We start from the raw sequence: 22,114 nt of genomic DNA, 5'->3' as shown, positions 1-22,114 counted from the left end.
CAGTCTATTCTAGATGGTGGCCCTTACATCCCCACAGGCTCTCAAGCTTATATAAAACTTATCCCCAAGCCAGGAAAGGATCCCTCAGAACCGGGGTCGTACCGCCCCATCTCCTTGATCAACATAGACGCTAAGTTATTATCGAAAATTGTAGCCCGCAGACTTGCGCACATTATGCCCACTATCCTTCACACATCCCAATCAGGTTTCACCAAAGGCCGTTCTGCCACCGCCAACATTCAAAAAGTCCTGGCTGTGCTGTCCCAACAACAAACTCAACCACAACTAGATCTAGCCATACTCACATTAGACGCAGAAAAAGCGTTTGACAATGTCAGTTTTCAATGGCTACATCTGGTTCTCCGGAAATTTGGTTTCACTGGCCCCTTCCTCCACCTTATCGCTGCCATGTATAAGTCTCCTTCCGCGAAAGTAGTCACCTCAAACATCTTGTCCCACGACATTCCCCTACACAAAGGGACTCGTCAAGGCTGCCCCCTCTCCCCCCTCCTTTTCAATCTGGCCCTGGAACCCCTATCGCGCTACCTAGCGAATCATGCGCCTCTGTCGGGAGTACGAATCGGTGACATGAAGTTGCGTTCTGTCTTGTTTGCCGACGATATTTTACTTTTTACCTCTGACCCTGCGAATGACATCGGGAGGGTTAAATCCATTTTTGACAGATTCAGACTATGCTCCGGACTTCGCATAAATTATGCCAAAAGTGAGATCTTGTCGCTGAAATCCGCACAGCCCCCCCCCCTGGTCACAGTCCTCCCCTTTTCCGCTAGCTAAAACGCACATCAAATACCTGGGAATTCAAATAGGCAGGACCCCATCCTCCCTGTACACTTTAAACTACTCCCCTCTCATCCAGAAACTCACCAAAGAGCAGACTTGTATAAAGTACTCGAAATTTCTACTTGAGTAAAAGTACAAGTGCTCGATCAAAAAGTGACTTGAGTAGAAGTGGAAGTGCTCGCATAAAAAGTTACTTAAGTAGAAGTACTAAAGTATTCAACATTTTTTTTACTTAAGTATTGCAAGTAGTTTTTTCAAACAATTTGCTACTTAAGTACTAAAAGTAAAAAGTACCAGTAGTTTTGAAAAAAAATTTCTACTCAAGTACTGAAAGTAGAAGTACAAGTACTGTGTTATGTAGTTATTAAAGAAAGAAGTCAAAAGTTTGAACATCATATTGTTTTTTATTATTTCAAATGATTTATTCAAATGATTAACCTGTGTTTTTTAGTAGTTTCTTGATGCACTTTAAGCGCTGTAGCACCATTTATTTGTTTGTTTCATATTTTCTTTTTATTGGAAAGATTTGGTATAGCAGCTTTTATTATACACAGCCTTTATTTTCGTATGCGCTGATTTACAAATGACATTATACACATTTTTTTGAGCTTTATGCAACCTGCCATCTACTGTTCTGGCAGTGGTAATTTTTTTAAAAGTAACGAGTAACTATGCAGCACAAAAAAAAAATATCGGAGTAGAAGTATCGAAATCATCGAAAAAATGTAGTGAAGTAAAAGTAGAAGTAGGAGAAAAAAATTCTACTCTAGAAAAGTACAGATACCGCATTTCGGTACTTAAGTACAGTACTTAAGTAGTTCTACTTCGTTCCTATACATCTCTGCCAAAGAGCTTGCTGGGTGGTCTAAACTTCCACTCTCCCTTATTGGGAGGTGTCATCTTTACAAAATGGTCTCCTTCCCAAAACTGTTATATGTCCTCCAGATCCTGCCCCTTCTAATTAAACACAAAGATTTGCTCATTCTCCAAAAGGCCCTTAAAATCTTTCTGTGGTCCTCAAAGAGACCCCGCATGGCATTGCATAAATTGTACCCTCCAAGACTCAGAGGTGGCATGAATCTTCCCGACATTAGACTATATAATCTGTGTAGCCTGGTAAGGGTAGGTCTTGACTGGATACATGGCACCTCAACGGTCTCAAATTTCCAACTAGAATCGCAAGTGGCCTACCCGTATAGTCTTGGAGCTATTCTACACTGTAAGCTCCGTGAATTACCCATGCACTTACGTCAACATATCCTACTCAGAGACACGGGTGCTGCATGGAAGGAAATACGCCGAAAGCTGGGTCTTCCTAAACACTTGTCTCGTCACCTTCGCATTGGTGGACATCCTGCTCTCTATCACCTTAACCTGGAACGGATCTACTCCCTATGGGCATCTAATGGACTACAATCTTTATCTCAACTCTATGATTCAGTTTCTGGATCCCCGCTCTCTTTGAACACGCTTCATTCGACTTATGGAATACCCCCAATCCACTTTCTCTATGTGCACCAACTGCACGCATTTGTGAACTCTTTATGTGCCAAGCCAAATGCCCGTTTCGCTTCCGATCCACTGGACTCTCTAAATTTGAAACCCCCCTTAAAACTCTCACAGATTTACCGCCCACTCCAGCTTGAATTGGAATCTAGGAATAAAGACTCTACTGCTTCCTCTTGGGATAAGGCCCTCTCACTCTCGGACACTAAACCTCTCCTGTTGGCAGGCTTCAACGCCACCTGCAAGCACATTTGCAATGCTTTTTGGAGGGAGCAACAACTTAAGATACTCCACCATGCTGTAACGCTCCTGCGTTTTATGTATGATGTGGATTTACAGCTGCAGAAATATTCCACTTCAGTAGTCATGTAGAGAAATGCTGAGACACCAATCCCAACTCCCAAAGACTCATCATGTGTGGATGATCTCAATTCAGCAAGTAAATACACACACTCAATAAGAAGCTCCTGGAGTGATCTATGTATATAGTAGTATAGAGGTGATAGGCTGAAGAGACAGGTTGAGTTGAGACGATAGGTGACAGACACTTGAGAGCAGGCCCGGATTGGCCAATCGGGAGAACCGGGAGGATTCCCGGTGGGCTGGTCGGGTTGAGGGCCGGTGACACCGGTGTTCTAAAATTTAGAACACAGCTGACAGAGAGGAGTCAGGACTGGTTGCTTAGCAGAGAGGAGGCGGCACGGATAGAATACATCCTCGGGTCTGAGAGGAGGCGGGGCTGAGGCGGGACGGACTGCTTAGCTGGGAGGAGACGGGACGGAGGTAGAGAAAAAATGTAATCAGCAAGCTCTGCATTATTACAATTATGCTCGACCTCCGTCCCGCCTCCTCCTAGCTAAGCAGTTCGTCCCGCCTCCGCCCCGCCTCCTCTCAGACCCGAGGATTTCTTCTCTCCCCCCCACCTCCTCCCAGCTAAGCACTTCGTCCCGCCTCCGCCCCGCCTCCTGTCTCAGCTAAGTAATCTGTCCCGCCTCCTCTGTCAGCAGTGGGCTAATGGTGCGGGGGGGCGCCATTTTTAAATCGAAAGAAAAAAACTGCAGTGGCCCAGCAGTGGTGCTCGCCTCTCATCACGGCCAGGTAAGACCCCTCCACAGCCTCTAACCATCTCCCCTTGTACCATGCCCACATCCTCTAACAATCTCCCCTTGTACCATGCCCACAGCCTCTAACCATCTCCCCTTGTACCATGCCCACAGCCTCTAACCATCTCCCCTTGTACCATGCCCACAGCCTCTAACCATCTCCCCTTGTACCATGCCCACAGCCTCTAACCATCTCCCCTTGTACCATGCCCACAGCCTCTAACAATCTCCCCCTGTACCATGCCCACATCCTCTAACCATCTCCCCTTGTACCATGCCCACAGCCTCTAACCATCTCCCCTTGTACCATGCCCACAGCCTCTAACCATCTCCCCTTGTACCATGCCCACAGCCTCTAACCATCTGCCCCTGTACCATGCCCGCAGCCTCTAACCATCTCCCCTTGTACCATGCCCGCAGCCTCTAACCATCTCCCCTTGTACCATGCCCACATCCTCTAACCATCTCCCCTTGTACCATGCCCACAGCCTCTATCCATCTCCCCTTGTACCATGCCCACAGCCTCTAACCATCTCCCCTTGTACCATGCCCACAGCCTCTAACCATCTCCCCCTGTACCATGCCCACAGCCTCTAACCATCTCCCCCTGTACCATGCCCACAGCCTCTAACCATCTCCCCCTGTACCATGCCCACAGCCTCTAACCATCTCTCCCTGTACCATGCCCACAGCCTCTAACCATCTCCCCTTGTACCATGCCCACAGCCTCTAACCATCTCCCCTTGTATCATGCCCACAGCCTCTAACCATCTCCCCTTGTACCATGCCCACAGCCTCTAACAATCTCCCCTTGTACCATGCCCACAGCCTCTAACCATCTCCCCTTGTACCATGCCCACAGCCTCTAACCATCTCTCCCTGTACCATGCCCACAGCCTCTAACCATCTCCCCTTGTACCATGCCCACAGCCTCTAACCATCTCCCCTTGTACCATGCCCACAGCCTCTAACAATCTCCCCTTGTACCATGCCCACAGCCTCTAACCATCTCCCCTTGTACCATGCCCACAGCCTCTAACCATCTCCCCTTGTACCATGCCCACAGCCTCTAACCATCTCCCCTTGTACCATGCCCACAGCCTCTAACCATCTCCCCTTGTACCATGCCCACAGCCTCTAACCATCTCCCCTTGTACCATGCCCACAGCCTCTAACCATCTCCCCTTGTACCATGTCCACAGCCTCTAACCATCTCCCCTTGTACCATGCCCACAGCCTCTAACCATCTCCCCTTGTACCATGCCCACAGCCTCTAACCATCTCTCCCTGTACCATGCCCACAGCCTCTAACCATCTCCCCTTGTACCATGCCCACAGCCTCTAACCATCTCCCCTTGTACCATGCCCGCAGCCTCTAACCATCTGCCCCTGTACCATGCCTGCAGCCTCTAACCATCTCCCCTTGTACCATGCCCGCAGCCTCTAACCATCTCCCCTTGTACCATGCCCACATCCTCTAACCATCTCCCCTTGTACCATGCCCACAGCCTCTATCCATCTCCCCTTGTACCATGCCCACAGCCTCTAACCATCTCCCCTTGTACCATGCCCACAGCCTCTAACCATCTCCCCCTGTACCATGCCCACAGCCTCTAACCATCTCCCCCTGTACCATGCCCACAGCCTCTAACCATCTCCCCCTGTACCATGCCCACAGCCTCTAACCATCTCTCCCTGTACCATGCCCACAGCCTCTAACCATCTCCCCTTGTACCATGCCCACAGCCTCTAACCATCTCCCCTTGTATCATGCCCACAGCCTCTAACCATCTCCCCTTGTACCATGCCCACAGCCTCTAACAATCTCCCCTTGTACCATGCCCACAGCCTCTAACCATCTCCCCTTGTACCATGCCCACAGCCTCTAACCATCTCTCCCTGTACCATGCCCACAGCCTCTAACCATCTACCCTTGTACCATGCCCACAGCCTCTAACCATCTCCCCTTGTACCATGCCCACAGCCTCTAACAATCTCCCCTTGTACCATGCCCACAGCCTCTAACCATCTCCCCTTGTACCATGCCCACAGCCTCTAACCATCTCCCCTTGTACCATGCCCACAGCCTCTAACCATCTCCCCTTGTACCATGCCCACAGCCTCTAACCATCTCCCCTTGTACCATGCCCACAGCCTCTAACCATCTCCCCTTGTACCATGCCCACAGTCTCTAACCATCTCCCCTTGTACCATGTCCACAGCCTCTAACCATCTCCTCTTGTACCATGCCCACAGCCTCTAACCATCTCCCCTTGCACCATGCCCACAGCCTCTAACCATCTCTCCCTGTACCATGCCCACAGCCTCTAACCATCTCCCCCCTGTACCATGCCCACAGCCTCTAACCATCTCCCCTTGTACCATGCCCACAGCCTCTAACCATCTCCCCCCTGTACCATGCCCACAGCCTCTAACCATCTCCCCTTGTACCATGCCCACAGCCTCTAACCATCTCCCCTTGTACCATGCCCACAGCCTCTAACCATCTCCCCTTGTACCATGCCCACAGCCTCTAACCATCTCCCCTTGTACCATGCCCACAGCCTCTAACCATCTCCCCTTGTACCATGCCCACATCCTCTAACAATCTCTCCCTGTACCATGCCCACAGCCTCTAACCATCTCCCCTTGTACCATGCCCACAGCCTCTAACCATCTCCCCTTGTACCATGCCCACAGCCTCTAACCATCTCCCCTTGTACCATGCCCACAGCCTCTAACCATCTCCCCTTGTACCATGCCCACAGCCTCTAACCATCTCCCCCTCTACCCCATAGACATGCATTATGTCCGTATATCATCCGAAAACGGATAGGATGATATGCAGACATAGGGACCGGATGACACAAGTGTCATCCGTGTCCGTAAAAAAAAAAAGTGCCACAGCGGACAAAAAAAAAACAGAGCGGCCGTGTGAAAGAGGCCTTAGGCTACTGAATTTGCACTGAATTGTAAATATTTTTTGAAAAATACAATGTATTAACAGTCCTTAGTATGCAGAGCTAGACAGTGTAAGCTTTAGTATGAAGGTTATTGAGGTTTCCCCTGTGGGGTACTTATCACTAGTAGCAATGTAGCAGAGGAGAGGTTCGACAAGAGCGGATGATCCGGTAGCGGGATACAGGGATCAGCGCAGCGTGGTTCCGACAGCGAGGTATGCTTGCAAGCATGAGAGCTTCAAGACAGGTTAGCATCAAGGCACATCTAGGCACACAGCAGGTTGAACGAACACATGTGAGTGAGAGCTGGTGATTTAAATAGCTGTTCAGTCCGGCGCTCAGTGATGATGTCAGCACTCTTAAAGGGAAACACACCTATATGTGCTTCATCTATCTAGGTAGATGGAAAGCACCCGGAAATGATGTGATAGGAGGCACTGAGAGTGCCAGAACCTTACACATGCGTATGCTCCTTTTTCTTCCTCCAAGAGGGACTCTCCATACCAAGCCTGCTCCTGGTGCCCTACTCTGCTTCACAAGTTGTGGACATGCCCTCTTATATCAAAGTTCTGGGACCAGGTAGAACTTCTGGCCCTTAGGGTCACCACTCTTCAACCCACCAAAGACCCTTTCCCCCTTCTATTTGGTCACTTGGATGGGGCGCCTAACTCGGCCCCAGGATTGGACTCTAGACGTAGATCTACGGTTACGAGGAAGCACAAACCATGGCTCCTTACATGCTTCATGGTCGCCAGAAGGGTCATCCTTCGCCACTGGGTGTCCTCCACACCACCCAAGATTGGGGAAGTCAAATCAGATCTTGGAACTCTGCTACAGAAGGAACACTTGGACCTGACCATACACAAAGCCAATGCGGCCCAATTCTGGAGGAAACGGACTGCCTACGTAGAACTCTACTATACTCATCTTCCTCGTAGCCCCAATGACTTGGACACTACTCTCATACATGGGAGACCCCACCCTCATCTCTCACCTAAACGATTATATGTTCCATGAACAACGGATATATACATAACTTTCACAATGCTTGTTTTTACCTTAGCTTGCATATAAGGATGTTGCCATCTCTTCCTTCCAAGTATTGTTCACTCGGACTTCCCTTCCCCCCCCCTTCTTCTACCTCATCCCCCCCCTCTCACACCTTTTCCTCGCCCTCCCCTCCCCCTCTATCACCCTCTTGCACAGTTCCTTTAAGTTTACTACTACCCGTCAAGTGTTATGATTGGCGCACCCCTCAGTTCCCATGTTTGGGGGTATGTTTACAGTGCACTCTTACTCCCTTAGGATGCATCCAGCATCAACATGAATAACCCCCCCCTCCCCTACCTCCCCCCCCTCCTCTCCCATCCCTTTCCCCTATTTCTGTTTTCTATTTCTATTTGATGTTTCTCCCTAGCCTCCCCAACAGTGCATCTGTGGGAGATACTGGCTCTATGATGTTTGACCCGTGTTTGCATTCACTGTTCAGACTACCTGCATATTGCACTGTGCATTGTACTTTGTTGTAAAATTTTGAAAATCGAATAAAAACTTTCTTAAAAAAAAAAAAAAAGAAATCTTACAGAATGACCTGAACAAAATAACACAGTGAGCAACTACATGGCAAATGAGGTTTAATGTAAAGAAATGTAAGGTATTGCACTTGGGGGCAAAAAACATAAACGCAAATTATGCTCTAGGGGGGAACCTCTGGGGGAATCCAGGATGGGGAAGGATTTGGGGGTTCTAGTAGAAGATAGACTAAGCAATAGCATGCAATGTCAAGCCACAGATGCCAAAGCCGGCATAATATTAGCATGCATAAGGAAGGGGTCATCGTCATCGACCCAGCATGCCTCAGTCGATACAGAAGCTAACAAATTTATTACTATGTGGGCTATTTAAAGTGTAACTTGACTTTTGTTAAAAAAAAAAATAAAAATATGCTGACAATTACTATGGGTGATATATGTACATAGTGTTCCTACCTTTTTGTTTCTGTTCTAAACTTCAGCAGATGCAGTTTGCATTAGATCAGTAGCTTTCAGGATCTTAAAGCCTCATGCACACAGGACATTTTTACAGCTGCTTTTGGGAGCGTCAAGCGTTTTTTGTTTTGCAGCTTAAAAATGCCCCTTCATGTTATTCTATGGCCTCATGCACACACAGGCTTTTAGGAGCTGTAAGTGGCATAGGTGTTTTTAACCACTTTAGGACCGGAAGGATTTGCCTCCTTAATGACCAGGCCCTATTTTGCGATTAACGGACAATTGCACAGTCATGCGATGCTGTACACAAATAAAATGTATGTCCTTTTTTTTCCACAAATAGAGCTATCTTTTGGTGGTATTTGATCACCTGTGCCATTTTTATTTTTTGCGCTATAAACAAAAAAATTGTGACAATTTTGAAAAAAAAAAAAAACAATATTTTTCACATTCTGCTACATGACATTCTCAAAATAAAATTTAAAAATCAAAATTTTTTAACATTTTAGGCCAATTTGTTTTTTGCTACATATTTTTGGTAAAAAAAATCACAATAAGCGTATTTTGATTGGTTTGCGCAAAAGTTATCGCATCTATTAACTACGGGAAAGATTTATGTCATTTTTTTTTTTACTAGTAATGGCGGCAATCTTTGATTTTTTGCGGGACTGCGACATTGCGGCGGACAGATCGGACCCCTAACTGACATTTTTTACCTTTTTGGGGGTACCAGTGACATTACTACAGTAATCAGTGCTAAAAATATGCACTGTTACTGGCAGGGAAGGGATTAACAGTATAGGTGATCAACGGGCTAAATGTAAGCCTAGGGGAGTGATTCTAACCTTGGGGGGGTTGGACTTGTGAAGTGACCATAGAGACATGCGATCCTATATAGCAGGATCACATGGGCTCTGTGATCACTTCAGGGAGAAGGATGGACGGCTGTGTTTACATCAGCCAACCGTCCTTCTCTGTCAGCGGGGAGAGACCGCGTGAAATAGTGCCACCATTCCCTTAAGGTAGTACACTTACCAGAAATCTGGCAAACAAATGCGTGTCCAGCCCACCAGTTAATGGGCTGTATCAATAGCTTTCCCCGGGTTAGCAGCAGCTTAATGAGTATCCATATATAAAACACAAAATGGAAAGGACCGTAAATACCGTAAATCACACAAATTTATTAAAAGAATAAAGATTCCACTCACATGTTAAAATAGTCAAGAAAGCTTTTAAGACATCCTCCAATAGCCGAGACTGAATCCAGGTAATGGGGGAGGACTGTCAGAAAGCCATCTCTACCACACGGATCGTCTGTCCAGGGACCGCAACGTCACTTCCGGTCAGACGTCTAGCTTGTGTAATCACTTTGCGTTGCCTACTACCTAACATGTTTCGTCATTGCGACTTACTCATGGGATTGGCTGTACGGCACGGCAACGTTCTTTTTATCTGCTGAAGGGAGTAACAATAACCAATCGCCTGGCCAGTGTCCCCGCTACCTGGATTTGTGCAAATCAGTCATAGGATTGCAAATAATTAGTATTCAACATCACTACAGATTGAATCAGCTTAAATTAAATATAAAGTGATCTGTAAATAGATTAAATTAACAAAAAAATTGATACATTTAAAGCCTAGGAAAATCAGTACATATTAATGGCAGTAATCACTATCTACTGTGTACTTTAAACCCACGGATAGGAACAGCTATCTGACAACCAGGAGCGGCCATCACCCATCTTGGATTCGTAATATCCCTAAGGGTCAGATATTACGAGTTAAACGCAATTGTACCAATCAAGAGACTTTCCTAGAACAGTCAGAGCTGTTAAAGAATAAATTCTTACAGAAAAGTTATGGTGAGGATTTTTTGGATAAGACCATCAAGGAAGTAGCAATGTTACCAAGAAAAGATTGCCTTAAAGTTTAAAATAAATTCATTCAATGACCAACATCAATGGAGCTTTATTTCTGGCTTTCATCACCAATATAGGGACACTGAAACTATATTTCAAAAACACTGGCATGTTCTAACTTTGGATAAAGATTTGGGACCAGTCATCCCCACCATTCTAAAATTTATATATAGGAAGGCCCCAAATTTTGGTGACCAGGTTGTCAGGAAGATTCTTGACCCTCCTGGCCTCCAAAAAATTAATGTTAATCTACAGGGCTTCTTCCCATGCCGTAAGTGCATTTGTTGTATAACAGTGTGTAGAAATGAGAGAGGAAGAACTTCTTTCACTAATATTGATGGTGACATTTTTTAATATCAACGAGTTTATCACCTGTAATTCCACTTACGTGGTATACTTGCTGTGGTGCCCATATGGACTTTATTACGTAGGGAAAACAAAGAGATTATTACGTGTTCGCATTTCAGAATATATTGCGAACATTAGAAAAAGGATTTAAAAAGCATAGTGTCTCCCTCAACTTTAGGGAAAAACATAATAGAGACCCGGCAATATTGCAGTTTTGCGGCATCGACTGTGTTTACTCTCCATGGAGTGGGTCAAATCGTGTAAGGGATCTGTCACGGAGATAGAAACAAAATAGGTTTTTCTATTAAAAAGCCTCACTCCAAGGGGATTAAATATGGACTGGATTTGAACTGTTTTATTAGTAATCATTGGTGCCCTTTCATGCACATAATTAAGTTGTCCATTTTAATTTTTAATTTTCATGTAATTTTTATGTAATGTTTTAAATAATCATTTGCATACCTTTATGATTTAGCTTTTTTATGAAGTTTTGTTATCCTGAATACTGCCATTAATATGTACTGATTTTCCTAGGCTTTAAATGTATCAAGTTTATTGTTTACTTAATCTATTTACAGATCACTTTATATTTCATTGAAGCTGATTCAATCTGTAGTGATGCTGAACACTAATTATTTGTGATGCTATGACCGATTTGCACAAATCCAGGTAGCGGGGACACCGACCAGGCAATTGGTTATTGTTACTCCCTTCAGCAGATAAAAAGAACGTTGCATTGCCGTGCAGCCAATCTCATGAGTAAGTCGCAATGACGAAACATGTCGGGAAGTAGGCTGTACGGCAACACAAAGTGATTACACACGCTAGACGTCTGACTGGAAGTGACGTTGCGGTCCTTGGACAGACGATCTGTGTGGTAGAGACGGCATTCTGATGGTACTCCGTTACCTGGATTCAGTCTCGGATATTGGAGGATGTCTTAAAAGCTTTTTGACTATTTTAACATGTGAGTGGAATCTTTATTCTTTTAATAAATTTGTGTGATTTACGGTATCACGCTATGGTCCTTTCCATTTTGTGTTTTATATATGGATACTCATTAAGCTGCTGCTAACCCGGGGAAAGCTATTGATACAGCCCATTAACTGGTGGGCTGGACATGCATTTGTTTGTCAGATTTCTGGTAAGTGTACTACCTTAAGGGAGTGGTGGTACTATTTCACGTGGTGTGGTGGATGGCAGATTTATCGAGCATCTTGTGGATTTGACCATATTACATTTGATAAACTCTTATGAACTTGTTTGAACTGTGTTTTTTCCACTGGCTATACCTCACCAACACAAGGTTATTGATGCGCTGCATGTCTTCTTCTTTCTTGGGAATTTGACAATTTTTTATTATTGTATTATTTTTAATGCTGGCTAGCATCAGTGCATTTTATATAATATTCTGTTGTGTTATCAGAGTGTCATTTATTCTGCAAGTTTGTAGTATCTGCAGAGGCGCTGTGGTAGGATTCATCTACAAGTGGCCGATATTTGATGTTCCTATATTTTGTGATACTACAGGAGATGGTCAGAGACTGCAGACTTGATACAAGAGATGGTCAGAGACTGCGGATATGATACAAGAGATGGTCAGAGACATGAGGACATGATACAAGAGATCAATGCATGTTTGCAGCCTCACCAGTGCCCATCAAATGCAGCCTACCGGTGCCCATCAAATGCAGCCTTATCAGTGCCCATCAAATGCAGCCTCGTCAGTGCCCCTCAAATGAGGTCTCATCAATGCCCGTCAAATGCAGCCTCATCAATGCCCATTAAAGGCAGCCTCAACCTTGCCCATCAAATGCAACCTCAACAATGCCCAACAAATGCAGCCTCATCAATGCCAAGCAAATGCAACCTCATCAGTGTCCATCAAATGCAGCCTCATCAGTTCCCATCAAATGCAGTCTCATCAGTCCCCATCAAATGCAGCCTCAACAGTGCTCACCAAATGCAGCTTATCAGTGCCTATCAAATGCAGCCTACCAATTCCCATCAAATGCAGCCGACCAGTCCCAACCAAAGGCAGCCTACCAGTTCCCACCAAATGCCGCCTACCAGTGCCCATAAAATGCAGCCTACCAGTGCCCACCAAATACAGCCTTATCAGTGCCCACCAAAGGCAGCCTATCAGTGCCCACCAAATGTAGCCCACCAGTGCCAGGAAAAAGGCAGCCTACTAGTGCCCATCCAAGGCAGCCTACCAGTGCCCACCAAATGCAGCCTCATCAGTGCCCATCAAATGCAGCCTCACCAGTGCCCCTCAAATGCAACCTACCAGTGCCACCTAAATGCAGCCTACCAGTGCCCATCAAATGCAGCCTACCAGTGCCCATCAAATGCAGCCTACCAGTGCCCACCAAATTCAGCCTACCATTGCCCACCAAATGTAGCCTTATCAGTACCCATCAAATGCAGCCTACCAGTGCCACCCAAATGCAGCCTGCCAGTGTCCATCAAATGCAGCCTACCAGTGCCCACAAAATGCAGCCTACCAGTGCCCACCAAATGCAGCCTACCAGTACCCACCAAATGCAGCCTACCAGTACCCACCAAATTCAGCCTACCAGTGCCCACCAAATGCAGCCTACCAGTGCCCATCAAATGCAGCCTGCCAGTGCCCACCAAATGCAGCCCGCTAGTGGCCACCAAATACAGCCTACCAGTGCCCATCAAATGCAGCCTACCAGTGCCCATCCAATGAAGCCTACCAGTGCCCACCAAATGCAGCCTACCAGTGCCCATCAAATGCAGGCTACCAGTACCCACCAAGTGCAGCCTACCAGTGCCCACCAAATGCAGCCTATTTGTGCCCACTAAATGCAGCCTACCAGTGCCGACCAAATTCAGCCTACCAGTGTCCCCAAAATGCAGCCTACCAGTGCCCATCAAATGCAGCCTACCAGTGCCCATTAGATGCAGCCTACCAGTGCCCATCAAATGCAGCCTACCAGTGCCCACTAGATGCAGCCTACCAGTGCCCACCAAATACAGCCTACCAGTCCCCACCAAATACAGCCTACCAGTGCCCACCAAATGTAGCCTTATCAGTGCCCACCAAATGCAGCCTACCAGTGCCCACCAAATGCAGTCTACCAGTGCCCACCAAATACAGTCTACCAGTGCCCACCAAATGCAGCCTACCAGTGCCCACTAACTGTAGCCTACCAGTGCCCAATAAATGCAGCCTACCAGTGCATAGATCACAGAGCTGCGATCTCCCGCTGTGTCACAGAGCTTTTGAAATACCAAGGCGACCACCGTAACAAAGTCCCGCCTCCTGGACCAGCTCCTATGACACACATCACACTGATCCAATTTCCCAGCATTGGATCAGTGTGCTGCCTATCACAGGAGCTGGTCTAGGAGGAAGGACCGTTGTTACAGTGGCCGTCCAGGATTTCAGACCCAAGCTCTGTGTCACAGTGAGATCAGCCCTGACTTTTGGTCCCTTGAAAAAGGGGGGTGGCTATTCTTAAGAGCTGTAATTCCCAAACCCTTCCTCTGATTTGGATGTACATATCCTTAAATTAAACCTGAGAGTGTGTTCTTTAAGCCCATATCCATTATATAACTATATCTTGAATATGTTTTGGTAAATACCTGAAAAAAACTAAAATTGTGCCTTTGTCTAAATATATATGGATCTAACTGTATATTGGCTTGCTGGCCTGTGGTGGTGAGTTTGTAAAGGTGATCATCCAGTTTTCCTTTTGTGAGGAATAACTTATTATTTTAAATTGTGCATTCATCACCCTGGAACCTAACTGTGAGATTGTTGTTTGCAAGACTTTTCACTGATAGAAGGCTGCCTTCTAGTTCTGGAACATACAAAACTTTCTTTACAAGGATACTGTGCTTGCCTCCTTGTGGTGTAATGCAGTTCAGGAAGGCCTTCTGCAGTGATGCTTTTCCCGTTTGCTAGGAAAACTTTGTCTTTTACACTGTAATTAATGTTTGTGAAGAAGGTCTCATTGCTTGTGATGTGGCTTGTCGCACCTGAGTCTATGCACTAGCCATGTGGCTTGCCGCTCTCTGTCACTTTAAAGGTGCCACTCCATACCAAATAAAGAAAAATATATATAGCGTATACTGTACAAGTCATATTAGAATGGAATGTTATTAAAAATTTCCTTTGCTGTTTAATCTGCAGCTCTGTAATTTTCTGAAAATGCCATGCAATATGGCTACCTGGAGGTGTTCTATACACAGAATGTGTATAGAACGCCCCCCCAAAAACATAATTTCTTGCTTGTGTGATTGGCTCACCCACTTTCCCAGAAGTCTGCACTAAGATACAAGTCAGATTTCAGGCATCCCCAGAAACAAAAATGTAATTTTTGATGAGATACTACCAATAGGAAATCGTGTCTAAAGGGATGCAGGTCCAGCAGCTCTCCTCATTGGTGCTCTGCAGCTGCACAGCTGATTGATAATTATGAAACCACTCTCATTAGAGTCACTTTGCACAGGGGTACAGAGGAGCAAACAGTGATTTCTTTAGGATAATTAAAGGTAGGAATCTCCAACAACGTTTGTTAAAATCCTTGGAATGTACAGAGATCACCCAGAGGGGAATGTTTTTTTTTTTTCAACAAATGTGTAGTTACGCTTTAAGGATGAAACCTCTTTTCAGCTTACCACTTTATACCTTTACAAACAAGAATTATTTCAAACTAAAATGGCTTGTTACCTAGTCTTTAATGAAAAGTACTACAAATACAAATTAATTGATTAGTAGTATGATTTGATGCCTAGTCTTATAAATACATTAAATATGTAATAGCTTGAAAAAAAGCCTATGATGTATTGCAGACATATTGAAGTATACAATAATAATGTACTGATAGTTTATTTTTCTTTACAGAACACATTAGACAAGGTGCAAACTACTGGTCAAAACAATTGGGAATAGGATTTTACACAGCAGCTCAAACACAAGGATCACTACCACAGTGTCCCACCCTACCTAATGATTTAGGTAAGTGTAACAGTCATGTCAATGGTAATGAAATACAGTTAGGTCCATATACTGTATATTTAGACACAGGCACAATTTTAGTTTTTTTTTTTAGTTTGAGGATATGTACTGTGCATCCAAATCGGAGGAAGGGTTTAGGAATTGGTTGTTAAACCACTTATATAAAATTATATTATCCCCTCTGTAATAGAACACTAAGTGCTTCTGTGCCTGTGTTATAGAAAAAATATGCAGATTGATACCTAAATCCGAGAGTCTCCCAGTGCTCGGCTGGCTCCTCAGGTCTCTCCTCTACCCGGCTGACAGCTCCAGTGGGCAGGCCCAAACACTGCAGCTGATGTCAGCCGGGGAGGAGGGGAAGAGAGGAGAGAGAGAGAGAGAGCTGAGTGGTCACGTGATCGCTGGGAGCTGCTCAGATTTAGGTACAGATCGCATAATTTTTCTATAACACAGGCATGGGGGCAGTTTTGTTCTATTACAGAGGGGAATGAGATAATTTTAAAATAAATATGAGAGCAGCAGGACGGGAGGGGGCGGGCACTGATGAGCAGACAGACAGGGAGGGGGGAGGGGAGGACAGAGAGGAAAGTGCAGGACTGCAGATGATGGAGACATGTACACTGACCACGATGTCAGGGCTCAGCAGCCATTACAGGGAACAGGGAGGAGGGCAGAAACTGGCTGGATCAGCCAGGATTTTTAGGTGTCACAGGGGGCCAAATGACACAGCACAAGCACTGTGCTGTATAACATGCTTTAAGGGAACAGGATCTTTTTTTCTCCTTTAGGGTAACACGCGCTTTAAGAAAAGCCACCCCCCCCCCTTTTTTTTTTTTAAAGGGACCAAAAGTAATTGGACATTTGAACTTATGTCTGGAGTTGATTTTAAGTGTGGTATTTGCATTTACAGTGCCTTGCGAAAGTATTCGGCCCCCTTGAACTTTGCAACCTTTTGCCACATTTCAGGCTTCAAACATAAAGATATAAAACTGTAATTTTTTGTGAAGAATCAACAACAAGTGGGACACAATCATGAAGTGGAACTAAATTTATTGGATATTTCAAACTTTGTTAACAAATAAAAAACTGAAAAATCCGGCATGCAAAATTATTCAGCCCCTTTACTTTCAGTGCAGCAAACTCTTTCAAAATTATTCAGCCCCTTTACTTTCAGTGCAGCAAACTCTCTCTAGAAGTTCAGTGAGGATCTCTGAATTATACAATGTTGACCTAAATGACTAATGATGATAAATAGAATCCACCTGTGTGTAATCAAGTCTCCGTATAAATGCACCTGCACTGTGATAGTCTCAGAGGTCCGTTTAAAGCGCAGAGAGCATCATGAAGAACAAGGAACACACCAGGCAGGTCCGAAATACTGTTGTGGAGAAGTTTAAAGTAGTGATGTCGCGAACCTAAAATTCGCCGTTCGCGAACGGCGAACGCGAACATCGGCAAATGTTCGCGAACCGGCGAACCGGGCGAACCGCCATAGACTTCAATAGGCAGGCGAATTTTAAAACACACAGGGACTCTTTCTGGCCACAATAGTGATGGAAAAGTTGTTTCAAGGGGACTAACACCTGGACTGTGGCATGCCGGAGAGGGATCACGCAAAAAAAAGTTCTTAAAAATTATAATTTTTTGATAGAGGGCCAATTATTGGAAAAATTAAAAAAAAATAAAAATAAAAAATTTCTTTGGATTTAGCATCTGGGGGGTCTAAAAAGTGTACCTGTGAAGTTTCAGCTCTGTAGCATGTCCAGAACCCCTAAAAAACAGCATTTTTCTTATATTTTCAGGAATATGGCTTCTCTGCGGCTGGCTTTTTCTCTTGCAGGCATTTAGCGGGCATTTTTTTAGGCAGGCATGTCATTTTTTTGTATTTAGTGTCTGGGGGGTCTAAAAAGTGTACCTGTCAAGTTTCAGCTCTGTAGCATGTCCAGAACCCCTAAAAAACAGCATTTTTCTTATATTTTCAGTAATACGGCTTCTCTGCGGCTGTCTTTTTCTCTTGCAGGCATTTATCGGGCATTTTTTTAGGCAGGCATGTCATTTTTTGTATTTAGTGTCTGGGGGGTCTAAAAAGTGTACCTGTCAAGTTTCAGCTCTGTAGCATGTCCAGAACCCCTAAAAAACAGCATTTTTCTTATATTTTCAGGAATACGGCTTCTCTGCGGCTGTCTTTTTCTCTTGCAGGCATTTATCGGGCATTTTTTTAGGCAGGCATGTCATTTTTTGTATTTAGTGTCTGGGGGGTCTAAAAAGTGTACCTGTCAAGTTTCAGCTCTGTAGCATGTCCAGAACCCCTAAAAAACAGCATTTTTCTTATATTTTCAGGAATACGGCTTCTCTGCGGCTGTCTTTTTCTCTTGCAGGCATTTATCGGGCATTTTTTTAGGCAGGCATGTCATTTTTTTGTATTTAGTGTCTGGGGGGTCTAAAAAGTGTACCTGTCAAGTTTCAGCTCTGTAGCATGTCCAGAACCCCTAAAAAACAGCATTTTTCTTATATTTTCAGGAATACGGCTTCTCTGCGGCTGTCTTTTTCTCTTGCAGGCATTTATCGGGCATTTTTTTAGGCAGGCATGTCATTTTTTGTATTTAGTGTCTGGGGGGTCTAAAAAGTGTACCTGTCAAGTTTCAGCTCTGTAGCATGTCCAGAACCCCTAAAAAACAGCATTTTTCTTATATTTTCAGGAATACGGCTTCTCTGCGGCTGTCTTTTTCTCTTGCAGGCATTTATCGGGCATTTTTTTAGGCAGGCATGTCATTTTTTGTATTTAGTGTCTGGGGGGTCTAAAAAGTGTACCTGTCAAGTTTCAGCTCTGTAGCATGTCCAGAACCCCTAAAAAACAGCATTTTTCTTATATTTTCAGGAATACGGCTTCTCTGCGGCTGTCTTTTTCTCTTGCAGGCATTTATCGGGCATTTTTTTAGGAAGGCATGTCATTTTTTGTATTTAGTGTCTGGGGGGTCTAAAAAGTGTACCTGTCAAGTTTCAGCTCTGTAGCATGTCCAGAACCCCTAAAAAACAGCATTTTTCTTATATTTTCAGGAATACGGCTTCTCTGCGGCTGTCTTTTTCTCTTGCAGGCATTTATCGGGCATTTTTTTAGGCAGGCATGTCATTTTTTGTATTTAGTGTCTGGGGGGTCTAAAAAGTGTACCTGTCAAGTTTCAGCTCTGTAGCATGTCCAGAACCCCTAAAAAACAGCATTTTTCTTATATTTTCAGGAATACGGCTTCTCTGCGGCTGTCTTTTTCTCTTGCAGGCATTTATCGGGCATTTTTTTAGGAAGGCATGTCATTTTTTGTATTTAGTGTCTGGGGGGTCTAAAAAGTGTACCTGTCAAGTTTCAGCTCTGTAGCATGTCCAGAACCCTTAAAAAACAGCATTTTTCTTATATTTTCAGGAATACGGCTTCTCTGCGGCTGTCTTTTTCTCTTGCAGGCATTTATCGGGCATTTTTTTAGGCAGGCATGTCATTTTTTGTATTTAGTGTCTGGGGGGTCTAAAAAGTGTACCTGTCAAGTTTCAGCTCTGTAGCATGTCCAGAACCCCTAAAAAAAAGCATTTTTCTTATATTTTCAGGAATACGGCTTCTCTGCGGCTGGCTTTTTCTCTTGCAGGCATATATATCAGTGGTGGGTGGGCAGTGGCACAGTACACTCTCTGTGGACCTGGCAGCAGTCACTGGCACCCAGGCAACTGCAATTTAAAAAATATATATATATTTTTTTTACTTTGCAAGCTGCTGTGTCACTTTATATATCAGTGGTGGGTGGGCAGTGGCACAGTACACTCTCTGTGGACCTGACAGCAGTCACTGGCACCCAGGCAACTGCAATTTAAAAAATATATATATATTTTTTTACTTTGCAAGCTGCTGTGCCACTTTATATATCAGTGGTGGGTGGGCAGTGGCACAGTACACTCTCTGTGGACCTGACAGCAGTCACTGGCACCCAGGCAACTGCAATTTAAAAAAATATATATTTTTTTTTACTTTGCAAGCTGCTGTGCCACCTTATATATCAGTGGTGGGTGGGCAGTGGCACAGTACACTCTCTGTGGACCTGACAGCAGTCACTGGCACCCAGGCAACTGCAATTTTAAAAAAATATATTTTATTTTACTTTGCAAGCTGCTGTGCCACCTTATATATCAGTGGTGGGTGGGCAGTGGCACAGTACACTCTCTGTGGACCTGACAGCAGTCACTGGCACCCAGGCAACTGCAATTTAAAAAAATATATTTTATTTTACTTTGCAAGCTGCTGTGCCACCTTATATATCAGTGGTGGGTGGGCAGTGGCACAGTACACTCTCTGTGGACCTGACAGCAGTCACTGGCACCCAGGCAACTGCAATTTAAAAAAATATATATATTTTTTTTACTTTGCAAGCTGCTGTGCCACCTTATATATCAGTGGTGGGTGGGCACACAGTGGCACTGCAGTGGGCACAGTACACTCTGTGGACCTGACAGTCACTGGCAGCCCAGGCAACTGCAATAATAAAAAATATTTTTTTTTTCAATTTATTGCAACAAGATGCTGTGCCAACGTATATATATCAGTGGTGGGCAGTGCACTGCAGTGGGTACAGTGCACTCTGTGGACCTGACACAGCACTCACTGCAATTATGACAGAGGAAAAAAAATATTTTTTAAAATGCCAGGTACTGTGCCTGTGCCACCCGAAATGAGTGTGGTGTGCACACAGTACAGTCTGTGGTAGGTCTGTGGTCTCTCACACACAGCGGGCAGGCAACTGCAGTGTACAATAGATATATATATATATATATATATATATATATATATATATATATATATAAAGAAAAAAAATCTATTACCTTACCAGCCCTTAAAAGGGCTTTTGGGGACACTATATACAGTGGGTACGGAAAGTATTCAGACCCCCTTAAATTTTTCACTCTTTGTTATATTGCAGCCATTTTCTAAAATCATTTAAGTTCATTCTTCTTCCTCATGAATGTACACATAGCACCCCATACTGACAGAAAAACACAGAATTGTTGACATTGTTGCAGATTTATTAAAAAAGAAAAACTGAAATATCACATGGTCCTAAGTATTCAGACCCTTTGCTGTGACACTCATATATTTAACTCAGGTGCTTTCCATTTCTTCTGATCATCCTTGAGATGGTTCTACACCTTCATTTGAGTCCAGCTGTGTCTGATTGGACTTGATTAGGAAAGCCACACACCTGTCTATATAAGACCTTCCAGATCACAATGCATGTCAGAGCAAATGAGAATCATGAGGTCAAAGGAACTGCCTGAAGAGCTCAGAGACAGAATTGTGGCAAGGCACAGATCTGGCCAAGGTTACAAAAAGATTTCTGCTGCACTTAAGGTTCCTAAGAGCACAGTGGCCTCCATAATCCTCAAATGGAAGACGTTTGGGACGACCAGAACCCTTCCTAGAGCTGGCCGTCCGGCCAAACTGAGCTATCGGGGGAGAAGAGCCTTGGTGAGAGAGGTAAAGAAGAACCCAAAGATCACTGTGGCTGAGCTCCAGAGATGCAGTCAGGAGATGGGAGAAAGTTGTAGAAAGTCAACCATCACTGCAGCCCTCCACCAGTCGGGGCTTTATGGCAGAGTGGCCCGACGGAAGCCCCTCCTCAGTGTAAGACACACGAAAGCCCGCATGGAGTTTGCTAAAAAACACCTGAGGACTCCAAGATGGTGAGAAATAAGATTCTCTGGTCTGATGAGACCAAAATAGAACTTTTTGGCCTTAATTCTAAACGGTATGTGTGGAGAAAACCAGGCACTGCTCATCACCTGTCCAATACAGTCCCAACAGTGAAGCATGATGGTGGCAGCATCATGCTGTGTGGGTGTTTTTCAGCTGCAGGGACAGGACGACTGGTTGCAATTGAGGGAAAGATGAATGCGGCCAAGTACAGGGATATCCTGGACAAAAACCTTCTCCAGAGTGCTCTGGACCTCAGACTGGGCCGAAGGTTTACCTTCCAACAAGACAATGACCCTAAGCACACAGCTAATATAATGAAGGAGTGGCTTCACAACAACTCCGTGACTGTTCTTGAATGGCCCAGCCAGAGCCCTGACTTAAACCCAATTGAGCATCTCTGGAGAGACCTAAAAATGGCTGTCCACCAACGTTTACCATCCAACCTGACAGAACTGGAGAGGATCTGCAAGGAGGAATGGCAGAGGATCCCCAAATCCAGGTGTGAAAGACTTGTTGCATCTTTCCCAAAAAGACTCCTGGCTGTATTAGATCAAAAGGGGGCTTCTACTAAATACTGAGCAAAGGGTCTGAATACTTAGGACCATGTGATATTTCAGTTTTTCTTTTTTAATAAATCTGCAACAATGTCAAAAATTCTGTGTTTTTCTGTCAGTATGGGGTGCTATGTGTACATTCATGAGGAAGAAGAATGAACTTAAATGATTTTAGCAAATGGCTGCAATATAACAAAGAGTGAAAAATTTAAGG

The 22,114-nt window shown here is 44.7% G+C and overlaps 1 protein-coding gene across 1 annotated transcript in view; it reads left to right on the top strand.

Moving 5' to 3' along the window:
• The window catches only part of LOC309553041 (beta-1,4-galactosyltransferase 1-like), a 212,855-nt gene that overhangs the window by 61,974 nt on the left and 128,767 nt on the right, over window positions 1–22,114 (top strand). Inside the window, exon 2 of the mRNA XM_082253940.1 lies at window positions 15,505–15,618. Coding sequence (XP_082110066.1) covers window positions 15,505–15,618 — 114 coding nt within the window. The remainder of the gene's footprint in view (window positions 1–15,504; window positions 15,619–22,114) is intronic.

Source organism: Pelophylax lessonae, assembly GCF_965119305.1.
Source record: "Pelophylax lessonae genome assembly, chromosome: 1".
Taxonomy (NCBI): domain Eukaryota; kingdom Metazoa; phylum Chordata; class Amphibia; order Anura; family Ranidae; genus Pelophylax; species Pelophylax lessonae.
Note: the sequence above shows the minus strand (reverse complement) of the source record. Positions and strands in the feature narration are given on the sequence as shown.